This window comes from Vulpes vulpes, chromosome 12 (genome assembly GCF_048418805.1).
Source record: "Vulpes vulpes isolate BD-2025 chromosome 12, VulVul3, whole genome shotgun sequence".
Lineage (NCBI taxonomy): Eukaryota > Metazoa > Chordata > Mammalia > Carnivora > Canidae > Vulpes > Vulpes vulpes.
This window is the reverse complement of record NC_132791.1, coordinates 117804999-117830482: the sequence shown is the minus strand read 5'-3', so window position 1 is coordinate 117830482 and position 25484 is coordinate 117804999. Positions and strand designations below refer to the sequence as shown.

General features: G+C 37.3%; 1 protein-coding gene across 10 annotated transcripts in view; it reads right to left on the bottom strand.

Annotated features, from left to right (window-relative positions):
- Positions 1-25484, bottom strand: part of SIK3 (SIK family kinase 3) — a 239344-nt gene that overhangs the window by 107352 nt on the left and 106508 nt on the right. For all 10 annotated transcript variants that reach the window (XM_072729734.1, XM_072729740.1, XM_072729738.1 and 7 more), the window contains 2 exons: positions 4243-4359; positions 970-1033 (listed from right to left, as the gene is read on the bottom strand). In XM_072729734.1, coding sequence (XP_072585835.1) covers positions 970-1033; positions 4243-4359 — 181 coding nt within the window. The remainder of the gene's footprint in view (positions 1-969; positions 1034-4242; positions 4360-25484) is intronic.

Genomic DNA, 25484 nt, shown 5'->3' with positions numbered 1-25484 from the left:
GGAAAATTTTAACACACACACACACACACACACACACACACAAATCCATACATCATACAGTCACAACTGACTAGTCACTAGTAAGAATATTTCACTTTAAAGGTGATCTCATGTTTTTAAATGTACTCAAATTAGTAAGTACCAATATTTAAAACACAAAAAAATTTCTGATCACAACTGAAACCAAAACACAACCCCAAAATATAAACTAGATAAACCTAAAGTATAAAAAGAAACCTTTCTCTGTAGTTACTCACCAAAAGAAAAATCAATAAAAAATAAAAAGACATATCAATGTGTATTTGAAAATTTAGGCTTTAGCTCTACTTGGCTCTACTTATTGTGGTTATAAAAGATTTTTTTCTTAGCCAGTTTTTACCACCTCAAAAAGTCCGATTTCCTGGTAACAGACTCCACTGCCTAATTCTGATGCTGTGCAGTGTTAGAGAAAAAAATGATTATGGTAGATAAAACCTCCCAAACTATAAGAATCATCAAGGAAACTGTGAACACATGGTAAGAAATATAGCTACATGTTATATTTAAGCAGTTTAAAGAAAGCATTAGAATGAGACTGTTTGCTCCAAGTGGCTCTTTTCTCACACAACAGAGGGCCACACACCACAGGCGCATTCCCACATGTGAGGACCCCCAGGGGAATCTGGCAACAGTAAAGCCCCTCCGTTGCATGTTCGGGGGGGGGGGGGGGGAGAGTGTTTGTTTTTAGAGATCTTTAACCTCAACTGTCAACACCTGACTGAAATAAACAGAACACCTTTGCTGAGGAAACCCAGACCGCGAAGGGACTTAAACAGGTAAACCAAAATAAATTAAAATTCTTGATCAAAAATGACAGCGCCGAAGGACAGCATCAAGTACGGCTGCTCAAGTGACAAAGGCACTGAACGGCTATGTTAGGTTTGCTACAGTGTGCTCAATAGCTTTAAAGAATGCAACAGAGGTACTTACCAAATATTTCCCCTCCACTAGCATATTCTGTCACCAGATAAATCATCCGTTCTGTCTCCATAACCTGGTACAAAGGCAGGAAAGTGACAGACAGTGACACAAATGACAGGCTGATATCATAGGAGAGAAACTAACGACTCCTCTTTTGTCATTTGAAATATTAATAACCGTTACTCCTTAAAGCAAACTTAAAACATTGGATGGGGAGAGCAGGTATAAATGCTATAAAGAAGAAAGGGGGGAAAAAAGGTATCCCTCCATGTTCTTAAAAGTAGGAAGCAGTTACTACTTGAGAGAGACAGCCGTTTTGTTGTTCCATGAGGCCTCTGCAATCTCTTAAGCTCCACAAGACTGAGAAGCAAAGAAGCTGCCAAGAACCAGAAAGTTCACATTCAACACTGGTCACCTGAAGTTCAAAAATGCCCTCCCACCCACAAAACCCAATCAAAACCAAAAAACGCGTAGGGAAAAATAAGGGAATCATTTAGGAACTATGCAGAAATCACATGCGGATGTGGTGTTTTTTTTTTGTTTTTTGTTTTTTTTTTTTTTTATGGAAAGGACAACTTTCCTTTCTCCTATCCATTTATTCAAAACTGGGAATAATAATGTAAATATCCAACACCTCAAGTAATATAAATTATTCATTTGTATTTTGTTTTCATTCCTATTTTGCTTTTTTTATTTAGTTGTGTGTTGGCAGTCCTTTCTTACCTTTTTTTGTTACATATTTTTAAAAATAATATGTGAATATATATGTTCATGATACAAACTTTTTAAATACCTGATATTTAAACAAAAGACCAAAGATTTTCCTCTTCTCAGCCCTCTCCATTTTATTCCCTCAAAGGAAACATTGGCAATAAGTTAATTTATTCTATATCATTTTAGAGTAATGTTGACCAATTGGAAAAAAATGTAGGCCTCATATATAACTTTGACTTTTCTAGTAGCCACATTTAATAAGTAAAAAAAATAAAGTGAAATTAACATTTCATTTGTCCCAATATATCCAAAATATTGTCATTGAACAAAAATTTTAATTATAAACTACTTCAGTTTTTAGATTAATGGAAATTAAAAAATTCAGTTCTTCATTTGCTCTAGCCACTTTTTAATACTTAATAGTGACGTGTGGCCTGTGGCTATCATATTAAGCAATACAGTTTATACTTTCACCATAATTCACAGTTGATTATTTTGCTAAATTATTTCCCAGTTACTTGATCTTGGGCATCTTAACACATTAATACCATATAACATCATTACATATTACGATAACAGATCTTCTGAATGGTTTCCTGGTATTGTCATGTAAGTGCATATTACATTTCTAATCTAATAACTGTATCATCCTTATTTTTCTCTTTAATTTTTAAGAACTCTATATATACTGGTGATATCAGCTCACTATTACATGCATTGCTTCCAAGCTCTTCCTGTATGTTGATTTACACAACAACAATAAAAGTGTTGTAAATATATGTGGGTGTTGAGGGAAAAAAAAGAAAAGAAAAAAAGTAAATGTTATATTGTATATCTCCTTTGTACCCCTGGGCCTTTTATTGAGTGCAAATGTTCTTTTATTGTTAAATTTTTCAGTAGTTCAAAACTTTCCTATACTTACCTATATTTGGCTCCTTCTATAAACCGACAAGACTGAAGTTTTGACAAATCACCTGAAAACTACCTGGATACTATTTATAAAGATAATTTGATAGCCATTCACCTGGGTAAGTTGGAATCCCCATTATCAATACTAGCTGCCCCAGAGCAAAATTAAAGCTTAAAAGAGGGCACTGTTCAATGTCAGGGCTGAAACTATTTTGAATTGTTAAGGGCTAATGAAATCTTGGGTGAGAAACTTGGATAATTCAGTTATAAGGCTAATACTTACAAGGTAATCTCTTGAGCAAAGTTAGCTCATAAGCCCTACAACTATTTAAAGACAATTTCTTTTAAAATGTGAGGTCAAGAAGTTTATTCAGTCGATCAGGATAGGAAGGAAGCAGAGGTTAGACACCTCCGAGTTTGCAGACACAAGTCTTCAGGCAACTTCAGGCTTTCATGGGTTTGCTTCTGGGGCACAACGTAGGTGTGGTTCAACAGAATTTAGTCTGATAAATTTCAACAAGTCGGCTCCTGCTGATCTAATTCATTTCATTATGTGAGCAGCTGATGCCAGAAAAGAGCCCTAAAGCTGTAGCCTTAACCACACACACTAACATCACAACATGCTTTCTTTTCCATAAAATTAATAGACTATGAAAGCCTGCCCATTGTGCCTCCGCCCTGACACATGGTGCCATGTCTGGGCCAGCAACCGTTTACTGCAGACTAACAGGCAGCAAATGAACCGAGTGGGTGGCCACTTCCTGAACAACTAGGTGATGGCTGTTCTGGTAGAAAGCAGTGAGCAGAGCTGGCCCTAGGCAGAGGCAGAGCTTGTGGCTGCCAACACACTGCAATCTGAGAAGTGCCCCAAAGCCCCACCTCTCCCAAAATATCTCTTCCACCAGCCTGCTGAGGCAAGGTCCTCTCTTCCTATCTGGCTTGAAATTCCAGTCATTAGATTTACTGCTTTTGCAGTAAGTCGTTGTGGGGGATGGCATGAAATAGGCATGGTTCTTGGGAAGGTAAGAACACTAGAATGGAAATCTCTTTCGTCAAACAAAATCAATCTCATGGTTATAAACTGATCAATGCTGCCTTAGAAAATGAAGTCTAGGATCCTACTAGGATCCTAGGTAGGTTCTGATTGATACAAGAAGCAATACTTAAAATATCCTTTGCTATCATATGTCATACCAAGATCAAAGAAATGAGTACTTAAGTAATGTTATAAAAAGGTAATGCTACATTCACCTTTAGCTTTTCATCCCTAGAAATTCTCTGTTCCTTTGGCTTTCCCGTTCTGTTTTAGGATTCAGATATACATAAATAACTCCTTGTCATTTTCTGAGTAATCCATTTGTATAATCCTCACAAAGAATGGTGCCCAAGTTTTTCTTTTTCTTTTTTTTTTTTTGTGCCCAAGTTTTAAAGAACAAATTTAAAAGGTCTATGTGGGTAAGGTAGATCTTACTAGTAAACAGCCAGGTAAAACATAAGCACTGAGCAAGAGATAAAAGGGTGGGAAAACAGTAGGATATACATATGAACACAGAAACCAAGAAAAGTTGCAGATATTCACCGAGACACCTTTTCTTCTATACACAAAAGTGACTATTCTGGGTTCTTCATCACCATACACTACATCACTAAGGAACCTACCTGGTAGAGCCTAATGATGTGGGGGTGGCAAAGCATTTTCATAATTTGAACTTCCCGGAAAATCTTCTTTAAGTTTTCTTCATCCAGCTGGGTCTTGTCTATGATCTTGATAGCAACCTGAGAATGGAGGAAGAAAATTTATTCTAATGCATGATTAAAAGCAGTTCACTAAGAAAATTAAATCCATTTTAAAACAATACAAGTTGCCAGCATTTTGTTTACACAATGTCAATGAAGAAAATTATTCTACTCTTTTTAAAAAGACAGGAAATGGATTCCTAGCAAGTTGGTCTCAAAGGAACAGACTCCAAAAGCTAATGGGTCTTTATGCCATTTCTTAAACTGCTCCTACGTAAAACCCTAGACAAAATACTTCATTACTCCAAAGATGTGGTCACAATCTGGGCAAATCATGCTTTGATGCAGACAATAGTATGTTGGGTCTCTTATTAAGATAAAATGTTTATATCACAAGTACATGATAATTTAGTAATATTTGACCAGAAATTCCACAGGGGCGTCCCACATTGCACCAGGTACTTGCATAACTCCACAGTAGTAGAAGTGGTGGTACGATAGTAGCGGTTGCAGCAGTCACTATATACTGAACATCTCCTGTGTGCCAAGCATAATTCTTAGTGCTTTTCAAGTACTAAATCATTTAAGCCTCACAATACCCTACATTATTATTAACCTTATTTCAGAAATAGGGAAACTGAGACAGAGTAAGTAATTTACCCAAAATAAAGTAATTTACTAGTATGAGGCAGATCCAAGATTAAAGCCCAGGTAGGTTGACTTTACAATCAAATTCTTAATGGTAATGCTATAAAAATCTGAAGATCCTTCTGTACTGTATATATCCTTTCTCAGCATCAAACATCTATTTTGCGCATCATTCTTTAGATATCCAGCAGCACATACATCTTTAAGATTTTATTTATTTGACAGAGAAAGAGAGCACAAGCAGAGGGAGAGGAAGAGGGAGAGTGAGCAGTAGACTCCCCCCTGAGCAGGGAGCACGATACGGGGCTCCATCCTAGGACCTAAAGATTATGACCTGAACCGAACGAAGGCAGACACTTAACCAACTGAGCCACCCAGGTGCCCCAGCACATATATTTTAAAACAGAACGAAAGATGAAGAACTTTTTCTAACTTATCAAATTTAAACTTCTTCACTGTTCTTAGTGAAATATTGAAAATATTGTGTTGCCCACAAATATCTCTGTATTTCTGTCTCAGTCAATTAGCAAATAATCAAAGAATATTAGTTTGATGAAGGACCAAGACAAGGTCAATTCTAGCCCCTTTCAATTCTTAAAATTCTGATTCTTAAAAAAAAAAATTTTTTTTTAATTCTCTAATTCTATACACTATGAGAGGGAAAGGAAGCTTATTGAGAAAAAGAAAAGAAAAACAAGGGAAGCAAAATTTCAACAATAAAAATGTTCTGCCCAGAGCAATAAAGACTATATGGAACTATACAAAGTGGATGATTCAAATATAAGAAGAGCTAACATAAAACTAACTTTGGAGTTGTTTCAGATATTCGAATGGGGACTGATAGGAGAAAGGCCCAGGGAGACAAATTTCAGCTCAATCCAAAGAGCATTTAAGCCCTGCCTAATGATGGAATGTGATAAAATGAGTTGGATGCAGCTCAAGCTACAAAGATTAAATCAGATACATCCTTAACTTCAAGAAGCTCACAATCTAGTAAGGAAGAGGCATACATGAAACAGACAACAACACAACATTGGAAATATAGCCAGTAAAGCTATAAGCAAGGTATGATGGTAGAACAGAGGATGGACATGACCTTCACTGGGAGGAGAAGCAGACACAGGGAAAGACCTCACAAACAAAATAGAACTTGAAAAAAGAAAGAATTAGGATAGGCAGGAAAGAGGGTGGGTAATTTTATGAGGAAAAATAGCTGAATCATTAACAAATCTCAGCAGCTGTTCAATCTCCTATAGGAAGCCTTGTCTGCACAGGGGGTATAGCTCAGTGGTAGGGCATCTCGATGCATATCACCCCAGACCATTACTGTTTCTACTTCTCCTCACTACTGGGCCATATCACATACAGACCTTAACTCCAGTAATTGGTCTAGCATCTGTACTGAATTCTCTAAGAACAGTTCTTTTTTTTTTTTTTCTTTTTCTTTTTTTTTTTTTTTAAAGATTTTTTTTTAATTTTTATTTATTTATGATAGTCATAGAGAGAGAGAGAGGCAGAGACACAGGCGGAGGGAGAAGCAGGCTCCATGCACCGGGAGCCCGACGTGGGACTCGATCCCCGGTCTCCAGGACCGCGCCCTGGGCCAAAGGCAGGCGCCAAACCGCTGCGCCACCCAGGGATCCCTCTAAGAACAGTTCTTAAAACACAAAAACCACAGTACACAATGTCCTTCTATAGAACAAATCTGAGTCTTAATAGTAATTAGTTATTAATAAAAGGTTACAGATGAATGGCACAATATACTTTACAGATTGCTTTCCTATATGTATAATGAGCTAAGAAACTTGCAGCCATGCTATTGCAGAGCTTCCCAATGAGTGTGCTAGAAATGAGTTACAAGGGTACCCAAGGCCATGGGTAGGTGGCAGGGATCACCTCCAGCCTCAAGAAACCTCACTTGTTTACCACAGAGGAAATATTATCATTTTCTCTGTGTGCGCCATGATATATAAAAGTTTGGGAAGCAATACTAAGATCTGCTGACCATCAACTGTCCAAGGACTGGGCCTCAAATCCCCTGTTTTGCCCATGGCTGCCAATGGATGACACAGAAAAAATAACGGAGGTAGAGGGTAGAGGTGGTTAATTAGGGCTTTCAATGCATTTTTGTACTTTTTCACCTGCAAGAGAGTACTAAGTCAAACATAATTGAGGAAGTCATAGAGTAGCGCCTCCTGATTCACATGAACTCCTGAGTTTCACTTGCATTCTCAAGCAATAAGATTTTCATAAAGGTAAATAAAGATAAAACCAAATCTAATCATCCATGAGAACAAAGCTGGCTTCAAGACATTACGCACTTAATAAATATTATTTTTAATTTGATAAAGGTAATGGTATAGTATGGATATAGTTATACGTTTCATAACAAGTATGTCTGCCTCCCCATAAAGGGAATATGGTCCCATATACTGAAATATATTCTTATCTTTGCAGGGAAAATGTATTAAGTATAATCTGTTCTTCAGAGGTGGATGCAGAGAGGTTTTAATAGATTAGAACACCAAATTCCTGTCCATTCTTCAATGAGATTCAAGATCCAACAAGACATGGGGGCAAAGCTTTACCTAGCAGCCGAATATGGTGTCAACAGGAAGGACTCCAGTGTCCAGCGGCCTAGGTTCAAAACCTTGGAACTGCCCTTTTAATGTATAACCTTGACCCAGCCATTTAATTTCTCTATGGTTCCTTATCTTTAAAAAATGTGGGTAATAACAGAACCTGCACTAAAGGTTGCTGGGGATTGACTAGGCTAATGGATGCAACCTGCTTAATATATAATACCTGGCATGTGGTAAACATGCCATCCATATTAATTACAGTACTGCTGTTATTTATGTGTTCGTTTTCTGGAATCAAGCCTTAAATGTTAGGCATTCCTTGGCAAAAATGAGATCCGCTTCACTAAAGGACATAATCTGGGATCTCTAACACATCAGTTCCTTACTCAAGGTGCAAGGTGAAGGGGCCAACAAGCGAATAGCTAACAATTTGTGGGCAGCATTCAGAACCAACTGCATGCTTCCAGTTGATGTGGGAGCTTCCAGTTGATGTGGGAGCTTCCAGTTGAAGCTAGGGTGTGGGATGTAGTCCATTGGGGAGCATCACACCAAGCTGCAGGATGGAACCCACAGAAAGTTCTGATCCTCAGGGCTGCACCAGGGAGAGCGCACTCTGCTCCTTCAAGGCAGGCCAGGCTCCCTGCCCCTCAAACTAAGCAAACTAAGTACTAATGCCAAGGAGGAGGACACATGTGCTACTTGGCATATGTACCCGAGAGGCCTGCAGAATGGAAAAGATAACCTCCAAAAGCTCAGCTCCTACATTAGCTGCAAATTGGAAGGTAGAGATTTTCTAGAAAATGGAAAAATACCAATGAAACAGAGAAATAACCATGTCAAAGAGCAGGGAGTTGGCAAGCAAGTGTGATTATTTTGAGACTACCTGAAGAGATCGATGATCATGAATTTTCACTGCTACAGGTTGGTGGCAGCTATATAATCAGGGTTTCAGCTGAAAGTAACACATCCGCTGCTTGAAAAATGAAATGCGTCCACAGCGAATGGTAAATTGGTAGGTAAACAGAAGATAAACTCTCAAAGAATGTTCTTAGATTTTGGTGCTGAGAATCTATGAATCACATCTTTGTACTTCCATATGAAAAGCCTAACAATTAAAAAAAGGAAACTTCCAATATTTTACCAAGAGGCCATATATTTCTTAAAGTTTCTTGTTTTACATAGAATTCTTTTCTTCTTGCAAGGAGCAGGATTTTATGAATTGACACTAATATCAATTAAACATGTCATCGTATCCAAGATGTTGCTCCAACAGATACAGCTTGCCTGAAGCCCTCAGGAATTTCTCAACCTGAGATATTCCCATTCGATGAACTCTTTTTCTTGTTGGCATGCAGCATGACAAAAAACTAAATTCAGATCATGCCAAATGTAAAGTCGCAGTTCTTTATTATTCATTCTAGAAGAGGGGAAAAATAGCGATTTCCCCCTTTTAGTTCTCACTTCTAAACCACAGTTCCTTTAACTCTTACCTAATTTTTGCAAGCACAGTAATGTTCACAAGGAATGAAGTTGAAAAAATAGTGCTTTCTTAAAAAAAAAAAAATAGTGCTTTCTTCACAACAGGCAATAATTCATTTGCATATCCTGACACCACATTCATTGGCAAGGTAAGGTGACAGAATAAAAACCAATGAGCCAAGGAAAGGTTCAACATTAAGATCTTACCCCTGACCCATCAGAAGTATGTGGGTTCTTTCATGCTGAGATATGCCATGACAAATGGACAGTTAAAGAAAGGAGCCACTTAGGAAGAAAATGCAAAGACCACAAGTGCTAAAATTCCTCCAAAAAGAGAAAGAGCACTCCCCTGAACTAGTATGCAGATGCATGCACAATAATTTCACAAAATACCATAAGCAGACTGAATGCTTTTAAGAAGGGAAGAGAAACATTATGACAGTGTAGAGAAAAGTTTATTTTTTCAACGTTCTCTGAAGCAGCTCTACTTCTCACTGAAATGTCTTAAAATTTAGGCAGATATCAAACTTTTTGCCATTGTGACTTATTTTCAATGGGGCTGTTTTTATGGTAAATTTTGTAGCTAAATTTTCATGATCTATTTCTCTATTTCTACATCATTCTCAGTTGAGATCTAATATCATTTTACGGTTGAGATCTGTGCTGTTCAATACAGAACATACCAGCCACATGTGACTACTGAGCACTCAAAATGTGGCCAGTGCAAATTGATGTGCTATGAATGTTAAATATAGACCAGATCTCAAAGCCTTAATATTAAAATAAGAATATAATTTATCTCATTAATAAATTTTAGATTGATTACATGAAGAAATAAATACCTTTTTAGATATAATCTAAATAAAAAATCTCATTAAAAACTAATTTCAATGAAAAGGCAATTTATGGAATGGGAGAAAATATTTGTAGACCACGTATCTGACAAGGGGGTTTATATGCAAGATAAACAAGGAATTCACTCAACTCAACAGAAAAAAACACAAATAACCTGATTTTAAAATGGACAAAGGACCTACATAGGCATTTTCCCAAAGAAGACATACAAATGGCCAACACTTGCACGAAAAGGTGCTGTGTATCACCAATTATCAGGGAACTGCAAATCAAAACCACAATGAGAGGCCACCTCATGCCTGTTAGGGTATCTATCAACAAAAATGAGAGAACAGATGCTAGCACAGATAATGGAGAAGAGGGAACCCTGGTGCAGCACTGCTGGTGGGAATGCAAACAGGTACAGTCACTATGGAAAAACAGTATGGAGGTTCCTTAAGAAACTGAAAATAGAAGTACATATGATCTAGCAATCCCACTCCCGAGTGTATATCCAGAGGAAATGAAATCACTATCTCACAGAGATATCTGTACTCCCATGTTCACTGCAGCATTATTCACAATGGCCAACGTATGGAAACAACCTAAGTGTCTGTCAACAGATGAATGGATAAAGAAAATGTAGCATATCTATCTATATATCTATATCTATACACACACACACACAATGCAATATTAACCAGCCTTAAAGAAGAAAATCCTGTCATTTTTGAGGACACAGATGAATGTGGAGGGCACTGTGCCAAGTGAAGTAAGTCAGAGAGAGAAAGACAACCACATTACTACATGGTATTACTCATATGTAGAATCCTTAAAAAAGAAGGAAGGAAGGAAGGAAGGAAGGAAGGAAGGAAGGAAGGAAGGAAGGAAGGAAGGAAAGAAAGAAAGAAAGAAAGAAAGAAAGAAAGAAAGAGAAAGAAAGAAGAAAGAAAGAAAGAAAGAAAGAAAGAAAGAAAGAAAGAAAGAAAGAAAGAAAGAAAGAAAGAAAGAAAGAAAGAAAGAAAAGAAAGTCAAACTCATAGAAACAGAAAACATGTAAGTGAGTGCCAGGGGCTGGGGGGTGGGAGAAATAGGGACAGGGTGGTAAAAGGATACAAACTTTACAAGGAATGAGTAAGGCCTGAGGATCTAATGTAAAACACTGTGAGTAGGTGAGTAATAACTGAAATTTGCTAAGATAATAGAATTTAAATGTTCTCATCAAAAACAAACAGCAAAGGCAAATATGTGAAGATGAACGTGTTAATTAACTCAATCAGAGGAGTCCTACATAATGTATACGTGTAACAAAAGAACACGTTGTACACTTCAAATACCTTACAATTTTGTCAATTATACCTCAATAAAAGCTGGGGGAAAACCCAACTAGTTTTACCTGTTTCTTTTTAATTTTTTAAATATGACTACTTGAAAATTTTAAATATATATGTGGCCCACATGTTAGATGATGCCAGTAAGCTGCCAGCTACAGCACACATTACACAAAAGTGACTTCTGAAATCCTGGACTCAATATTGAGAATTGCCAGTTACTGATCTCGAAGAAACTTGGCAGGTTGCAATGCACTCAATGCTCAAACACTGCCTTGGGACAGAATCTTAAATTAGGTCTCAAAAGTTGCATTCCAAGAACTCAATTTAATTCCATTAAAAAATGTTTATTGAACAACTGATTGGCTGAGGGCAGTGCTCCCATGTAGCTCGCTAGAGGCTGCTCTCAACAGAGTTCTGTGAGAGAATTAAGTTTTACACTCTTAACATAGCAGTTCAAAAACGTTTTGGTCTCAGGACTCCTTTTCTCAAAAATTATTGAGACCTTCAAAGAAGTTTTGTTTGCATGAGTAATATCTATCCATGTTTACTTACAAAATGGATTAAGATTAAAACCAGAAATTAAAACAAAATTTTAAAACATAAGAATACACAAGCACACATTTCATCAGCCATCAGAGTAATTATATCATTCATCATGTAGTCCCTCGAAACCACCTTGTATAACTGTGAGAGGATGAGAGTGGAAAATGAAAATAATGTTTTCTTATGAAAACAATGTTGACCTCAGAGATTCACTGAAAGAGTTCTAGAGGCTCTTTTGGGGCTCCATGAATGAAACTTTGAGTACAACTTCCCTGAGGCATTATTATATGTGATGAATTAACTTCTCCCCTATAATCTAGAATGGTATTTTTTAGGAAAACTGAAAAATTAGTAACTCAAATACTTTTCTGTGGGACTTAATTCATTCCCAGTAGAGAATGGCTTCTAGTAAAGGAATCAGAATGCCTTTGCAAAACCAAACCAAACCAAACCGGTTTTTCTTTTAAATTAACTGCAAAATAGAATTGTCATCAGAATACAGGTTTAAAAGAAAGCCCAAATCACCACAGGATACACAAGCTAGACTATAAGGCTAAACCTGCAAGGCACTAAATGGCCATTATTAATGATGTGCCCTGTGGCTGTGGTCAAGATGTAGGCTGGCCATATTCTTGGGAAATCCAGACTCCTGTACCAGAACCAATCAAGGAGGACTCCATATTTGAGTCAGTAACAAATAGTCAAATCAAGTTCTAAGGGGCAAAGCCAAGACATATATTTGGGAAGAACTAATTATTCTATCCATTTTACAGACCAATCACAGCTGTTTTTGGAAAAACACACAGCTGTGAAATCTAAAGATTGACTGAGATGTTAGGATTCCAGCCAACTCTAAACAGGAGGACTCAACATGACCACCAAAAGGAAGAGTAAATCAGCTTCCAATGAACTCCAATGGAAATAGTTCACAATATCTAGTAGAATTTTAGGTGACTTATTTTTCTATACTTCCCTGCTTTGGCTGTACTAAACAGTAAAAACGAAATCATCCGTGCACTTACAATGTCTGGAGGATAGAGAATTGTGAGCTTACCGATGTTAAAAAACAGGCCATGAACCATGCATTATTCTTGGAAGAATTCTTAAGATGGAACATGGTCATATTGTGCATAATTAATCAATGGAAATTTTCTGGTGATTACTTAGAATTCAAGGCTTAGAAGGGAATTTTTTCAGACAAAAAGAAAATGATTTCTCAGTTCCAATAATTCCCATCTGGTTACCATTTACCCTCTCAGAAAGCAGAAGTCCTAGGAGTATCTCTAACGTAACAGGCCACTGTCTCAGCCACACTGACATTACTACCACTGCTGTTATTTCAGCATTTGCACAGGGCCACATTTTGTATGCTTTCTAGAACAGTAAATCAACCCCTGGCTTTTAATTGCCTACTGAAATGAACTGAACAAGAAGATATTTAGAAAGGGGGGGAGGGGAGTGGAGAAGAGAAAGGAGTTGACAATAAGAAAGAAGAATTACTTACAAATATCAGCACCCAGTCCGTTCTCAGGTCTCTATTTCGGTCAAGCATGGCTTCAAAATTTAAGACAGAGATATAGAATTGGACTGATCGCTTAATTCCCAGGTTAGGGACCTACTTAAAAGAACACCCTGCAGCCCTTAAAGAAAAGGCAGGAGGGGAAAGAGCAGAAAGGGAGAGTGAGGCTGAAGAACGCAGGGCAAACAGGAGCTGCTTGGAACACAGACGGATTGAGCAGGAAGGCTCTCGAGAGATAGAGAGGAAAAGGATTAACAGCGGTTTAACAAGGAAGCTCCAATGGTTGAAAGTGGCCACCAAAGAATAGTTCTAAGAAAATGGTCTTAGATAAAAATAGGAACTGTCACAGCAATGTTCTGAAATAAAAGAAAAACAAGGAGCAGCAGTTAGTCCCAGGCAAAGTTTGAAGTTATGGTGGAAAATGAAGCTATGAAGGATGGCATTTGAGTCCCCAAGAAGAAAGATTAGACATGTGGGTGAAACTTGGCAATGACCTCGATTGTGAGGTTAGGAGGAGGCAGAAACCTGGAATGGATTTCAAGATGAATTTTCTTAATGAAGTACATGCTACTCTTTTCCTGGAGTGCCAGCTCATAGGTAAAAATAACACACACTCACAGAAAGATTGTGCTCTTCCCAAGAACGGCATTTGTCAAGGAGCCTGTGTACCATTAAGCACATTTCGATGTAGCACCTAGAACAGTCAAAGCTTTTTAAAGCACCAGCTGGAAAGAAAGCTGAACTCAACTGGCAGTCATAACTTTCTTATATTTCCCCAATGGAGATCTATTACACTGAGCATCTTGCTGACCTTACAATGGTAGTGTTGTTCCTGATGAACAAAGTCAGCAACAGTTCATATTTGAAGTTGTTTAAAATTATAGTAAGATGCCCCCAAGGCCTAATAAGATAGCCTGCAGTAGCAAAAGGTTGAGTGAACCAAGGGAACTTGATAAGAGCTGGAAAACGACCCTAAATTCCTCATCTCTTACATTTGCCGATTATTTGGCAATGAGAACAAAGGGAAGCAATCTCCATTATCAGAGAGCATCATAGCCTATTTCTGAAAGTTACTTGTCATGCATCCTTACATGCCAGCACTGTGAGCTAACTGTCACGATGTACATTTGTGTCAAACCAGGCTTTCTAGTCTGAACGCTGATGACATTGGACTCTCTTCCCTGGGGCAGCCCAGAATTAGAGAGCCAGCTTCCCTGCACCCACTAGGAACACTGCATCAAGTACCTTCTGATGGTCTTTTAATCACAGCTGCACACCATTAGTGCTGGCAGAAAAAATGCCCCTCTGGGATTCCAGCAAAATGGGAATATTTTGTGTGATGGCTTTTTTGCATTTATTCTGGCTTCAACGAGTTCCTTATAGTTAATGGTCATCACATTTTCAAATCAAACAGATTTTATAGTTCCATAATTAACGTGTTCCATGGGCTGAATAGTGAAGTTTAAGTAACTTAAATCACTCCTCTGGACAGTCTAATAGTAAACATTAATTAATTCTCAATTTATGATATTTATTCTAAAGGCAGGAAGAAGATGATTAACCCTGCCACTAAAAATATAAAAATTTTTTCTATTAAAATGTAATTCATTATCATGTGTATTATTATTGTGTATATCCTATGTATGTTAACAGGTTTATACCCATTTAATGTAAAAACACAACTACATGAAGTATGTACTTAATATAACAGACTTAACATTTAGTAAGATTGTTTGTCCTTTCCCTTAGCAGGACTACATGCATCCGAAATTCTGACCTTCTAAGATAGTCCTAAACTGACATTACAGTACAAGTCTGGACTTCTGAAGTTTCTAAAGTTATCATCAAGGATTTTAAGTTATCATAATCATGTACTGTCTGGCTAAAATGGTGAATACAATTAATAACAGTGAGAGTCTTTTTGAAGCATTTACAGTATCCACAATTTAAGCAAAAACCAAACCATTACACTGTCTTCTGGGTCTTCTTTTGATCTTAACAAGACTGTTTTTAAGCAAATTGATATGACCCATAACTCACTGCCAGAAAGACAAAAAAAATCTCCAGATATAAAAAATAGTTTCATTTAAAATAGACATATTTGCATAAATATCTCCTTAAAAGAACAACAGATCATGAGAAACATCATCCAGAAAATCACAAGGAATAAGATTGATGAGATGAGAGAATAGAGAGAGAATGTAGAGATCTACAAGGAAATAAAACGTTCATTGAGAATAACTTCATACTAAAAATAATTATCCCTCCATGTTTAAAAGTCCTTTTGAATTTTCCTGAGGTCTTTGGGTCACAGATTTCTACAGAGAACACAATGACATTCTTTGAAACAAAGTCAAATAAAACCCCGCCAACAATGTACTTTTCTGAGTAGAAGATGGCACAGAATAAAGAGCTCAGGGTAGGAATGACATCAAAACTAACATACACAGTAGCACAATCTTTTCCCTTCTGAACAAAATCTTGCTGATAGAATAAATACCGAAAGAAGAAAGAAAGAAAGAAAGAAAGAAAGAAAGAAAGAAAGAAAGAAAGAAAGAAAGAAAGAAAGAAAGAAAGAAAAGAAAGAGAAAAAGAAAGAAAAGAAAAGAAAAGAAAAGAAAAGAAAAGAAAAGAAAAGAAAAGAAAAGAAAAGAAAAGAAAGGAAAAAAAAAGAAAAGAAAAAGGAGGAAAGGGAAGGGGAGGGGAGGGTTACTCTAGCTAATTTTGGGTAAAGGTTCAGGAAACAGACAAAACTTTTTAGAACCCTCAGGCTCTGGAGAACAATTTGGAAATCACTAGGATGGCCAAAGAGCACTGGACTGAGAGCTGGGACCTAGGGCTCCACTCCCAATTCCATCACTAAAATGTATCTATGGCAGACCTACAAGTGACCAACTCTGTTCCTCAACGTCCTGATCGACTACATAGATGTGTGCCTGTGTGTACTAAAAAGCAGGGTTATCAAGACAAAGGCTCTCACTGGGCCAATTCCTAATGAGAACTCTGAAAGAGTATGGTTTTGCCTCTTTTAATTTTTTTTAACTTCTAAGTTTCTTTCACATAAAACAGAATCACTAGTTAGATAACTCTCAATCTCGAACAATTAAAATATTCAAGCCACCTACTTTTACAGTGCTATCTAATATAGGACCATTTCCTAAGGAAAAAAAGCTGCATTTACTATAGCAGAGATAACCTCAGAGAATTTGCTCCTAAGTATTACTCTTCTTACTTAAATTAAGCAGCAAGTGTATTAAACTAAAGCATACCACCACTGTTTACCTAGGAAAACCCTGGCATTTGCTGCTAATATTTTCACTCTTGGTAAAATCAATGTCTCCCACCATTGAAACTATTAATACTAAATAATCAATTAAATTAATTTCCATCCCACTTACAGAAACCATGGTAGAGTAAATTAAATGGAATGTGATAACAGCCACAAATAAATCAAACCAATTAAACCATAAAATACAACTAAACTAAAAAGACAACTGAAACCAAAAACCCAAGTCTAAGATCTTGGGAATATTATCCAAATTCGATAAAGTTTCCATCTATAGCATGAATCTTAGAAATGAAAAAACTGAAGTGTCCAGCTTAGTTTGTTTTACATTTTTTTCCTTTGTGTTTTAGACAAGTATATTAAACATAAACGTAACAAGAATAGCTAAAATATGCTGAGCACTTAATGTGTGCCATGGTATTGTTACTTTTTTACTTTTTATCATAAAACACTTCAGAAATACACAAAAGTAAAGTAATACAATTAACCATCAATCAGCTTCAAAAACCATAAACTCATCACCAATTTTGCTTCATCTATACCTCCACCAATTTCATCCAAAATCCTAATCACCTTATTTCATTTGGAAATATTTCAATATGTATCAATAAAAGGATTCACATTCTTTTTCATTTTTATTTTTTTAGGACCTTATTTATTTATTCATGAAAGACACAGAGAGAGAGGTAGAGACACAGCCACTGGGAGAAGCAGGCTCCCGGAAGGGATCCTGATGTGAGACTCGATTCCAGGACTCTAGGATCACACCCTGAGTTAAAGGTAGATGCTCAACCACTGAGCCACTCAGGGACCCCTCACATTCTTTTTTAGAAAATATAACCATGGAAGCATTACTGCACTGGAAAAAATTCACAATAATTACAGGCATTAGTTCTTTATCCTCTCAACAACCCTATCAAGTAAGCACTGTGATTATTCCCATGAAACACTGACACAACACACAGCAATGAAGTAATCTGCCCAGGTAAGACAGTACTAGTCCATGGAGACAGGATTTAAACCAAGGTAGTGGAGCTCTAGAACCTGAGCCCTTAGCTACACTATGCTTTGCTGCCTCTGAAAACTAGATTTTATGGTATAATGAGTTCTAAAAAAATCAATACAGAAAATTGGCTCATGAAGGAATTAATGACAGACAACATCAGAAGTCAGCAAAAGTTTGAACCAGGGAAAATATATTACAGTACCTCACCTCTCCTCCTTTCTTCACCTTCTACAGATATGCCTCATGAACACCTCAACCTTCCTCCATTTATCATAATGTTAGTCATTATAAGGTTTATTCTTTTCACTGCAACCAGCTCTACCAGGTCAAAAGTAAAGTAATATTTAGGTAAGTAAACTGATATTTAGGAGGCACTCTGCCCAGCTGTCATCAAAAAAGACTGACTGAATAGAATCTTACTCAAAATTAAATATTCTCTACAGAAGTCATATGGTATGTAACAGAGAGACGTTATGGTGGCCAACCTCCAATGAGCCCACACACATAATGATATACATATTTACACCCGTGTAATCTCTTCCCTCACCTCCTGCTGGAGTTGGAGGTTTTGAGGAAGTAAGGGGCAATGTTTGAGAAACCCACAGGAAAAGCAACTGTGGGTGGTTTCAAAGAACTACAGGCAACATCTTTATAACCTGAGGGTGTCTTCCAGCCAGCAAAGAGTTAGTCATAAAGTCACAAGGAATCAATTCTACCAATAGCCCAAACAATCTTGGAAGTGAGTTCTTTCCCATTGGAGCCTCCAGATGAGAACATAATCTACCCAATACTTTGACTGCAACTTTTTGAGACCCTGATTGGAGGACTAGGCTGAGCCATGCCAGACCTCCTGATCCATAGCAACTGTGAGATAATAAATGTGTACTCTTTTAAGCTGTTAAGATTCAAAAAAAAAAAAAAAAAAAAAAGCTGTTAAGTTTTAGTTGCGCGACAATGGAAAAAAATTTTAAGATTTTATTTACTCATTTGACAGATGGAGAGCACAAGCATGTGGACTGGCAGGCAGAGGGAGAGGGAGAGGGAGAAGCAGACTCCCCGAGGAGCAGGGAGCCTGATGTGGGGCTCGATCCTACTACCCCAGGATCATGACCTGAGCCGAAGGCAGACACTTAACTGCCTGAGCCACCCAGGCCCCCCCACAACAATGGAAAATTAATACCTCATGGTTCTTTATGATTTAGGTAACTCTCACCTTGAAAAAATTTTAGGCCGGGGAAATCGCTTCCATAATTTATGGTACAGAAATCTAGCAGTTTTTTTTTTTTTTTAAGATTTTATCTATTTATTCATGAGAGAGAGAGAGAGTGAGGAGGAGGGGTAGAGACACAGGCAGAAGGAGAAGCAGGCTTCCTGCAAGGAGCCCAATGTGGGACTGGACCCCGGATCCCGGGATCATGCCCCAAGCCGATCGCAGATGCTCAACCGCTGAGCCACCCAGGTATCCTAGTCCAGCAGTTTCAAAAAGAATTCAAGCATATGAGCAGAATTAAAGCTCTTTCTTGAGAAAAGTTCTGGCCCTATTCATAAAGATTCTGGCAAACCCTTTCTGTGAAAGGTAGGTAAAATCTTCATTGGAAAAAGTAAGCATGCCAGACTCATTAGTTTTCAAAACAGCTACTTTTGTCACCTGCAAAGATGGTACCAAAAGCATGTGTATATGGTGACTTCTTTCCAAAAAGGGCAATATGGAAAAGGGGAGAAAGAGAACTTTACAGCACAGAAACTTGACAAACACACCTCAGCCCAGTGATCAGTGATAACTCATGTTGATAGCATCTACCCTTGATATGATGTGGTGAGAAGAGCACTTTCTCTTTGTCGTCTTCCTCCCTTAAAGCCCATAAGCCCTGTCTCATCACCACAAGACATCAAACAATTCCAATAGAGAGGCATTCTACAAAATACCTGACCAGGTCTCCTCAAAGCTGTCAAGGTCATCAAGAACAAGTGAAGTATGAGAAAACTATCACAGCCAAGAGGAGCCTAGAGATATGATGACTAAATCTAATGTTTATTCTTGTCTGTATTCTGACATGAAGAAAAAGACATTAGGTAAAAACTAAGGAAATCTGAATGAATGCTAGACTTCAGTTAATAATAATGTAGGAATATAGGTTCATTAAAAGTGATAAACATACTATATTAATGTAAGGTATGAATGAATAATGCGGGAACTGGGTGTGGGGTATTTGGAAACAACAGTATTAGCAACTCTTCTATAAGTCTAAAACTATTCTAAAAATTTTTATTAAATTTTTAAAATAACCATATGCATTTCATTTCCAACATCACAACAAAATACTCTGCTCTTCTGGTACTACGTTCACTACATTCAAGTTCATCTCTATTACGTTAATTAACTTTGATTTAATGCTAGAGACACCAGGGACGCTTGGGTGGCTCAGCAGTTCGGCGCCTGCCTTTGGCTCAGGGCATGATCCTGGAGACCTGGGATCGAGTCCCACATCGGGCTCCCTGCGTGGAGCCTGCTTCTCCCTCTGCCTGTGTCTCTGCCTCACTTTCTCTGGGTCTCTCATGAATAAATAAATAAGATCTTTAAAAAAAAAATGCTAGAGACACCAGACCAAAATCAGTTTTCCATTCTTTCCTCAAATCCAATAGCCAGAAAGCTCAATAAAGTTAACATTTCACACTATACATATATCCAGGGTCAAAAATAAGTTTCCATATGAAAGATATTCTGGAATATTTTTTAAAGTGTACTACCGAAGAATCCTTTTTTTTTTTCTTTTCTCTTTCCTTCTTTCTTTCCTTTTCTTTTTCTTTCCTTTTTTTTACATAGTTTGTGAACCTGATAGCAAGTCATGGACAAATTCTGCTTTATGGTGGAGCACTGTGCAGGGCTGGGAAATACGTTTTCTCACTTGGATTGCTTCCTTTTGCTTAATAATGTAAGTTAAAGAACTCATCATTGGTGTTGGTTGCTTTCACTGCCAGAAAGTAAACACTAAGTGAACTGTGGTAGCTAGGGTTAGCCTAAGTTTTCTGGTAAAATTATATCCATTTCCCTTCTCCCCTCACTATTTGGCTCTTATTCTTTTAAATGTGTTTTAAAGTTTTTCGTCTATAGACCTTTTACTAAAAGATATTTAAAATTCTTTCCAAAATTAGACTTTTAAAAAAATTTACAAATATTTAGCCAGAGTAAGGACAAGCAATTCATTAACAACACAAATAATCACATTAATATTTCCCCTTAGCAGTTTCCCTGCTTTGTGGTATTTTAGTTCTTTTTTAGAAAACAGCTGTATTGAGGTATTATTCACATACAATTCACCCATTTAAAGTGTACATTTCAATGTTTTTTAGTATATTCACAGGGTAGTGCAACCATCACAACAATCTAATTTTGAACACTTTGTCCCCCTAAAAGAAATCCCGTATCCATAGGCTGCCATTTCCTGTCCCCCCACTCCCTACCAGAGCAACTACTAACCTACTTTCCATCTCTATAAATTTGCCTATACTGAGCATTTCACAGAAATGGAGTCCTATAATATGTGGTCTTTTACCATAATGTTTTTAAGAGACATCCATGTTGTAGCATGGACCAGTATTTCATTACCACATTTTAATGATCCAGTGGATAGCTTTCTAAGTGTTTCCACATTTTGGCTATTATGAATAATGTTGCTATGGACATTCATGTAAAATCTTTGTGTGGAGGTGTTTTCATTTGAATTTAAATGCAGGAGTGAAATCCTGGGTCATATGGCAACTCCAAATGTTAATACTTTTGGAAATTTTAAGGAAATGGCAAAGTGGCTATATCATTTTACACTCCCATCAGCAATGCAAGAGAAGGTTCTAACATCTCTACATCTTCACCAATATCAGTGCTCCTGGTCATAATATTTATTATAGCCATCCTAATGGGTATCTCATCGTGGTTTTGATTTGCATTTTCCTAATGACTAATGATGTTGAACATCTTTTTGTGTGTCTGTGGGCCTGCCGTATGCTTTCTTTGTTCATTCTTTAAATTGGTTGTCTTTTTATTATTTAATTGTAAAAGTTCTTTATATATTCTGAATATAAACCTCATATCAGATATACGCTTTGTAAATATTTTCTCCTGTGTTGCCTTTCACTTCTTTGATGGTATTGTCTGCAACACAAAAGTTTATTTTTATCTTTTTAAAAAGAGCTTATTTATTTATTCATGAGAGACACAGAGAGACAGAGAGGCGGGGGGGGGGGGGGGGGCAGAGACACAGGCAGAGGGAGAAGCAGGCTCCACCCAGGGAACCCGACGTGGGACTCATTCCCGGGTCTCCACACACCCTGGGCTGAAGGCTGCGCTAAACCGCTGAGCCACCCAGGCTGCCCACAAAAGTTTATTTTGATGTAATCCACTTTATCTATTTTTCATTGTCCCTTGTGCTTTTGGTGTCATACCTAAAAAACCACTGACAAATCCAGATCAGAGAGTTGCTCCTGTTTTCTTCTAAGAGTTTTTTTATAGTTTTAGCCCTTACATTTATATCTGTGATCCATTTTGAGTTAACTTTTGTGTATGGTTTTGCAAAGCAGGAGTCCAACTTCACTTTGCATGTGGATATCCAGCTGTCCCAGAACCATTTCTTGAAAAAACTATTCTTTCTTCTTTTAATTGCCTTGGCACCCCGGTCAAAAGTCAAAGGACCATAAATGGAAGGGTTATTTCTAGACTACTGAATCTACTCCACTGATCTGTTTGTCTATCCTTGTGCATGTTGTCTTGCCTCCTAGTTCTTAATATTTCAGATAATCACATTCATCTTACTCTGTTAAGGCCGATAATTAGCAAATAAAACAATGGGTTTAAATAAGTCTCAAGCATCCGATACAGACCTTGAAAGACCCAGAACCCAGTTGTGATTTAGCAACCGTTAATGAACCAGACCCAAAAGATTTTTGCTTGTGGTTTAAGGGGAACTTAGCTTTTATTTTAAAGAAAAAAAAATCAATTGATAAAGCAAATAATAAAAATTAGGATAAAAACAACCCACCAACTTAGCAACTAAGAAGTAGAATAACAGCTACTAGGCCACCACAGTGATAACTATCTGGGAATGCCTGGTCCAAACTCTTTTTCAATTCATTCATGCATTCATGTAAATGTGTATATTTGGATCCCAGCTACTTCGTTTAAAAAAAAAAAAAAGGAATGAAGTGTTTATAAAATCAAATCTATAAAATAAGACCACTAAAAATAAAAAATCAATAGATTCTTTCAGCCACTGTGCCCTTGGGAAATGGCCAAACATTTCCAGATCAGCAGGCATGCAAAGAATTCAACAGCATCAAGTCCATGAGTCTACAAGCAATGTACACACAGGGAAACTTCTACTATATGTGACAGGGACAAACTTTGTTAAACCCTTCAAAGAAGTATAGATATAAGAAGTTCTGGTCCTCATCTCCCAAAATCTCTGCTTTTTAACCAAAAAAGGATGAAAAAACTAAGATTTTTTTTGTCCTCTGGTTCCTCCAAAGTAGGTCAGGTCTGTGTGTAATTATTGGGTTTCACATTCCTTCAGAAAAGGAAGAGATGTCAATGCATGGAGATTTTTAACAAACAGCAGACTCAGGCTAGGGGCAGAGGCAAAAAAAGTGCCTCTGGGGCTGACCAAAAAAATAAATTGGGAAACAGTCTTTTGTTTTTAACAACAGAAAGCCGATTTTCAGACAGGTTAGGATAAGAGGCCTAGTTTCTCATTCTAAGACTACAACTGAACTTGAACTTGTGGATAAATCCTCCTTGGTTCATCTGCTTCCTAGGCACGTTCCCTAGTTAGCAAGGTTGATGCAAACTGAAAAACAAATAAAAAATGTATTTACTGGAGGATTTTCTATTCAAGAACACCTATGAAGAGAATAATTAAGAGCTAGTATTTGCATTACCCAAATTCCTTCCTTGGAAGAATAATCACTGCAGGTTCCTTTCAGCAACACACTCGCAGAAATTTTTATGGCAAAACAGGTCATATACAAACCATATACATATGCTTTATGTGCTTTTCCACTCTGCCCCTACCCAGAATAACCACTATCCTAAAACTTACATTATCATTCTTTAGTTTTTCCTTACACTTTCACCATAAATGTATTACCAAACAGCGTGTTATGTAGGTATGTCTATTTTTAAACTTTATGTAAATAGAATCACACTTATTATTTTTAACTCCCTTTTTTGCACAAAGTGGTATCTAATTCACTTTATGCTAGTCACCCTCTTCTGAACACACCAATTTTATGTATTGCTTTACAGTTGCCACACAGTTGAGTTGTTTGCATTTGTAGCTATTATGAACAGTACTTTAAATATTCTTATACATGTCTCCTGGGCCATGAGTCTAAGAGTTTCATTAAGGTATATCCTTAGGAATCACTAAGTAAAGCCAAATTGTTTTCCAAAATGGTTGTACCAACAGTGCAAGTGTTCCCACAGCTCTCTATCACCTCCAACAACTGTTATTTTTTAATTTTTCCCAGTCTGATGGAGCATGGGGAGGCAAATAATTCCTCACTGTTTTAGTTTGCATTTCCTTGATTACTGAAAAAACTGAGAATCTTTTCATATATTCATAGATGCTTTGCTCCTGCTCCAGTGAAATAAACTTACTCATGACTTTCCTATTTCCTTTTCCTATCTTTTTTTTCTTTTTTAATTTGAGGAGTTCTTTTATATTCTGAATAACAAACTTTATCAGTATATCTTCTCTCAAGTTGTGGCCTTTTTTTTTATTCTTCATGACGTCTTTTTTTTTAAGTAAGTTTTTATTGAACTATAAGATATACACAGAAATGTGAGCAAACTATAAGTGTAACTTATATGCACAAAAGCAAATTGCGGTTCTCAATAATTTTATAAGTGCACAGGGTTCTAAGATCACAAAGACTAAGAACCTCTAAATCAGACCTATGTGGTATCTTCTCATCCTCATGTCGCTAAACCACATGTGCCCCATCCCCTGTATGCATGCAATATGGAAATCTCCAGATCTATCTCCCAGTTCACTATTTGACTCTATCCAATCATCTTTCCAATGTTTTTCATTTATGTTTATTTTTAGAAGTTCTGTCAAGACCGAGCTCTTCTTTCACATCTTTCTCATCAATTTTGAGTCTCTTCATCATATATTTAATTCCCTATTTTATTTCTTCAAATAAAAATTTCCTCAATTATAGAATAATCTACAAGATTAATGGTTACTGTTGATGTTCCAGTTTTACCTATCACTGTGCAACAAACCATCCCAGAACTCAGTGGATTAAAACAATAATCATTTATTTTGCTCACAAATTTGCAATGTGCCCAGGTCTCAGAGAGGACAGCTTGGCTCTGCTCCATGTGGCATAAACTAAAGCAGCCTGACCAGAGGCTGGAGGATCCACTTTCAAGACAGCTTACTTACGAGGCTGGCAAGTCAGTGCTGGCTGTCAGCTAGGAGCTAAGTTGGGGCCATGGGCCTGAGGCCTCCGTTCCTTATCACGTGGGTCTCTCCATGAACCACATGAGCTTCTTCACAGAATGGGAATGGGTTCCAAGAATGAACATCCCAAGAGAATAAGAAACAAATGTGTGGCATTTTTATGGCTTAGCCTCAGAAATCACAGAATATTAGTCCAATGTGACATGGGGCTTGATCCCAGGATGCTGAGATCATGACTTGAGCTGAAGGCAGATACTTAACAGACTGAGCCATTCAAGCATGCCCATCCCAAAGGTTTTATTTTTATTTTTTAAAGATTTTATTTATTTATTCATGAGAGACACAGAGAGAAACAGAGAGGCAGAGACACAGGCAGAGGGAGAAGCAGGCTCCATGCAGGGGAGCCTGACGTGGGACTCGATCCCTGGATCGGGATCACACCCTGAGCCAAAGGCAGATGCTCAACCGCTGAG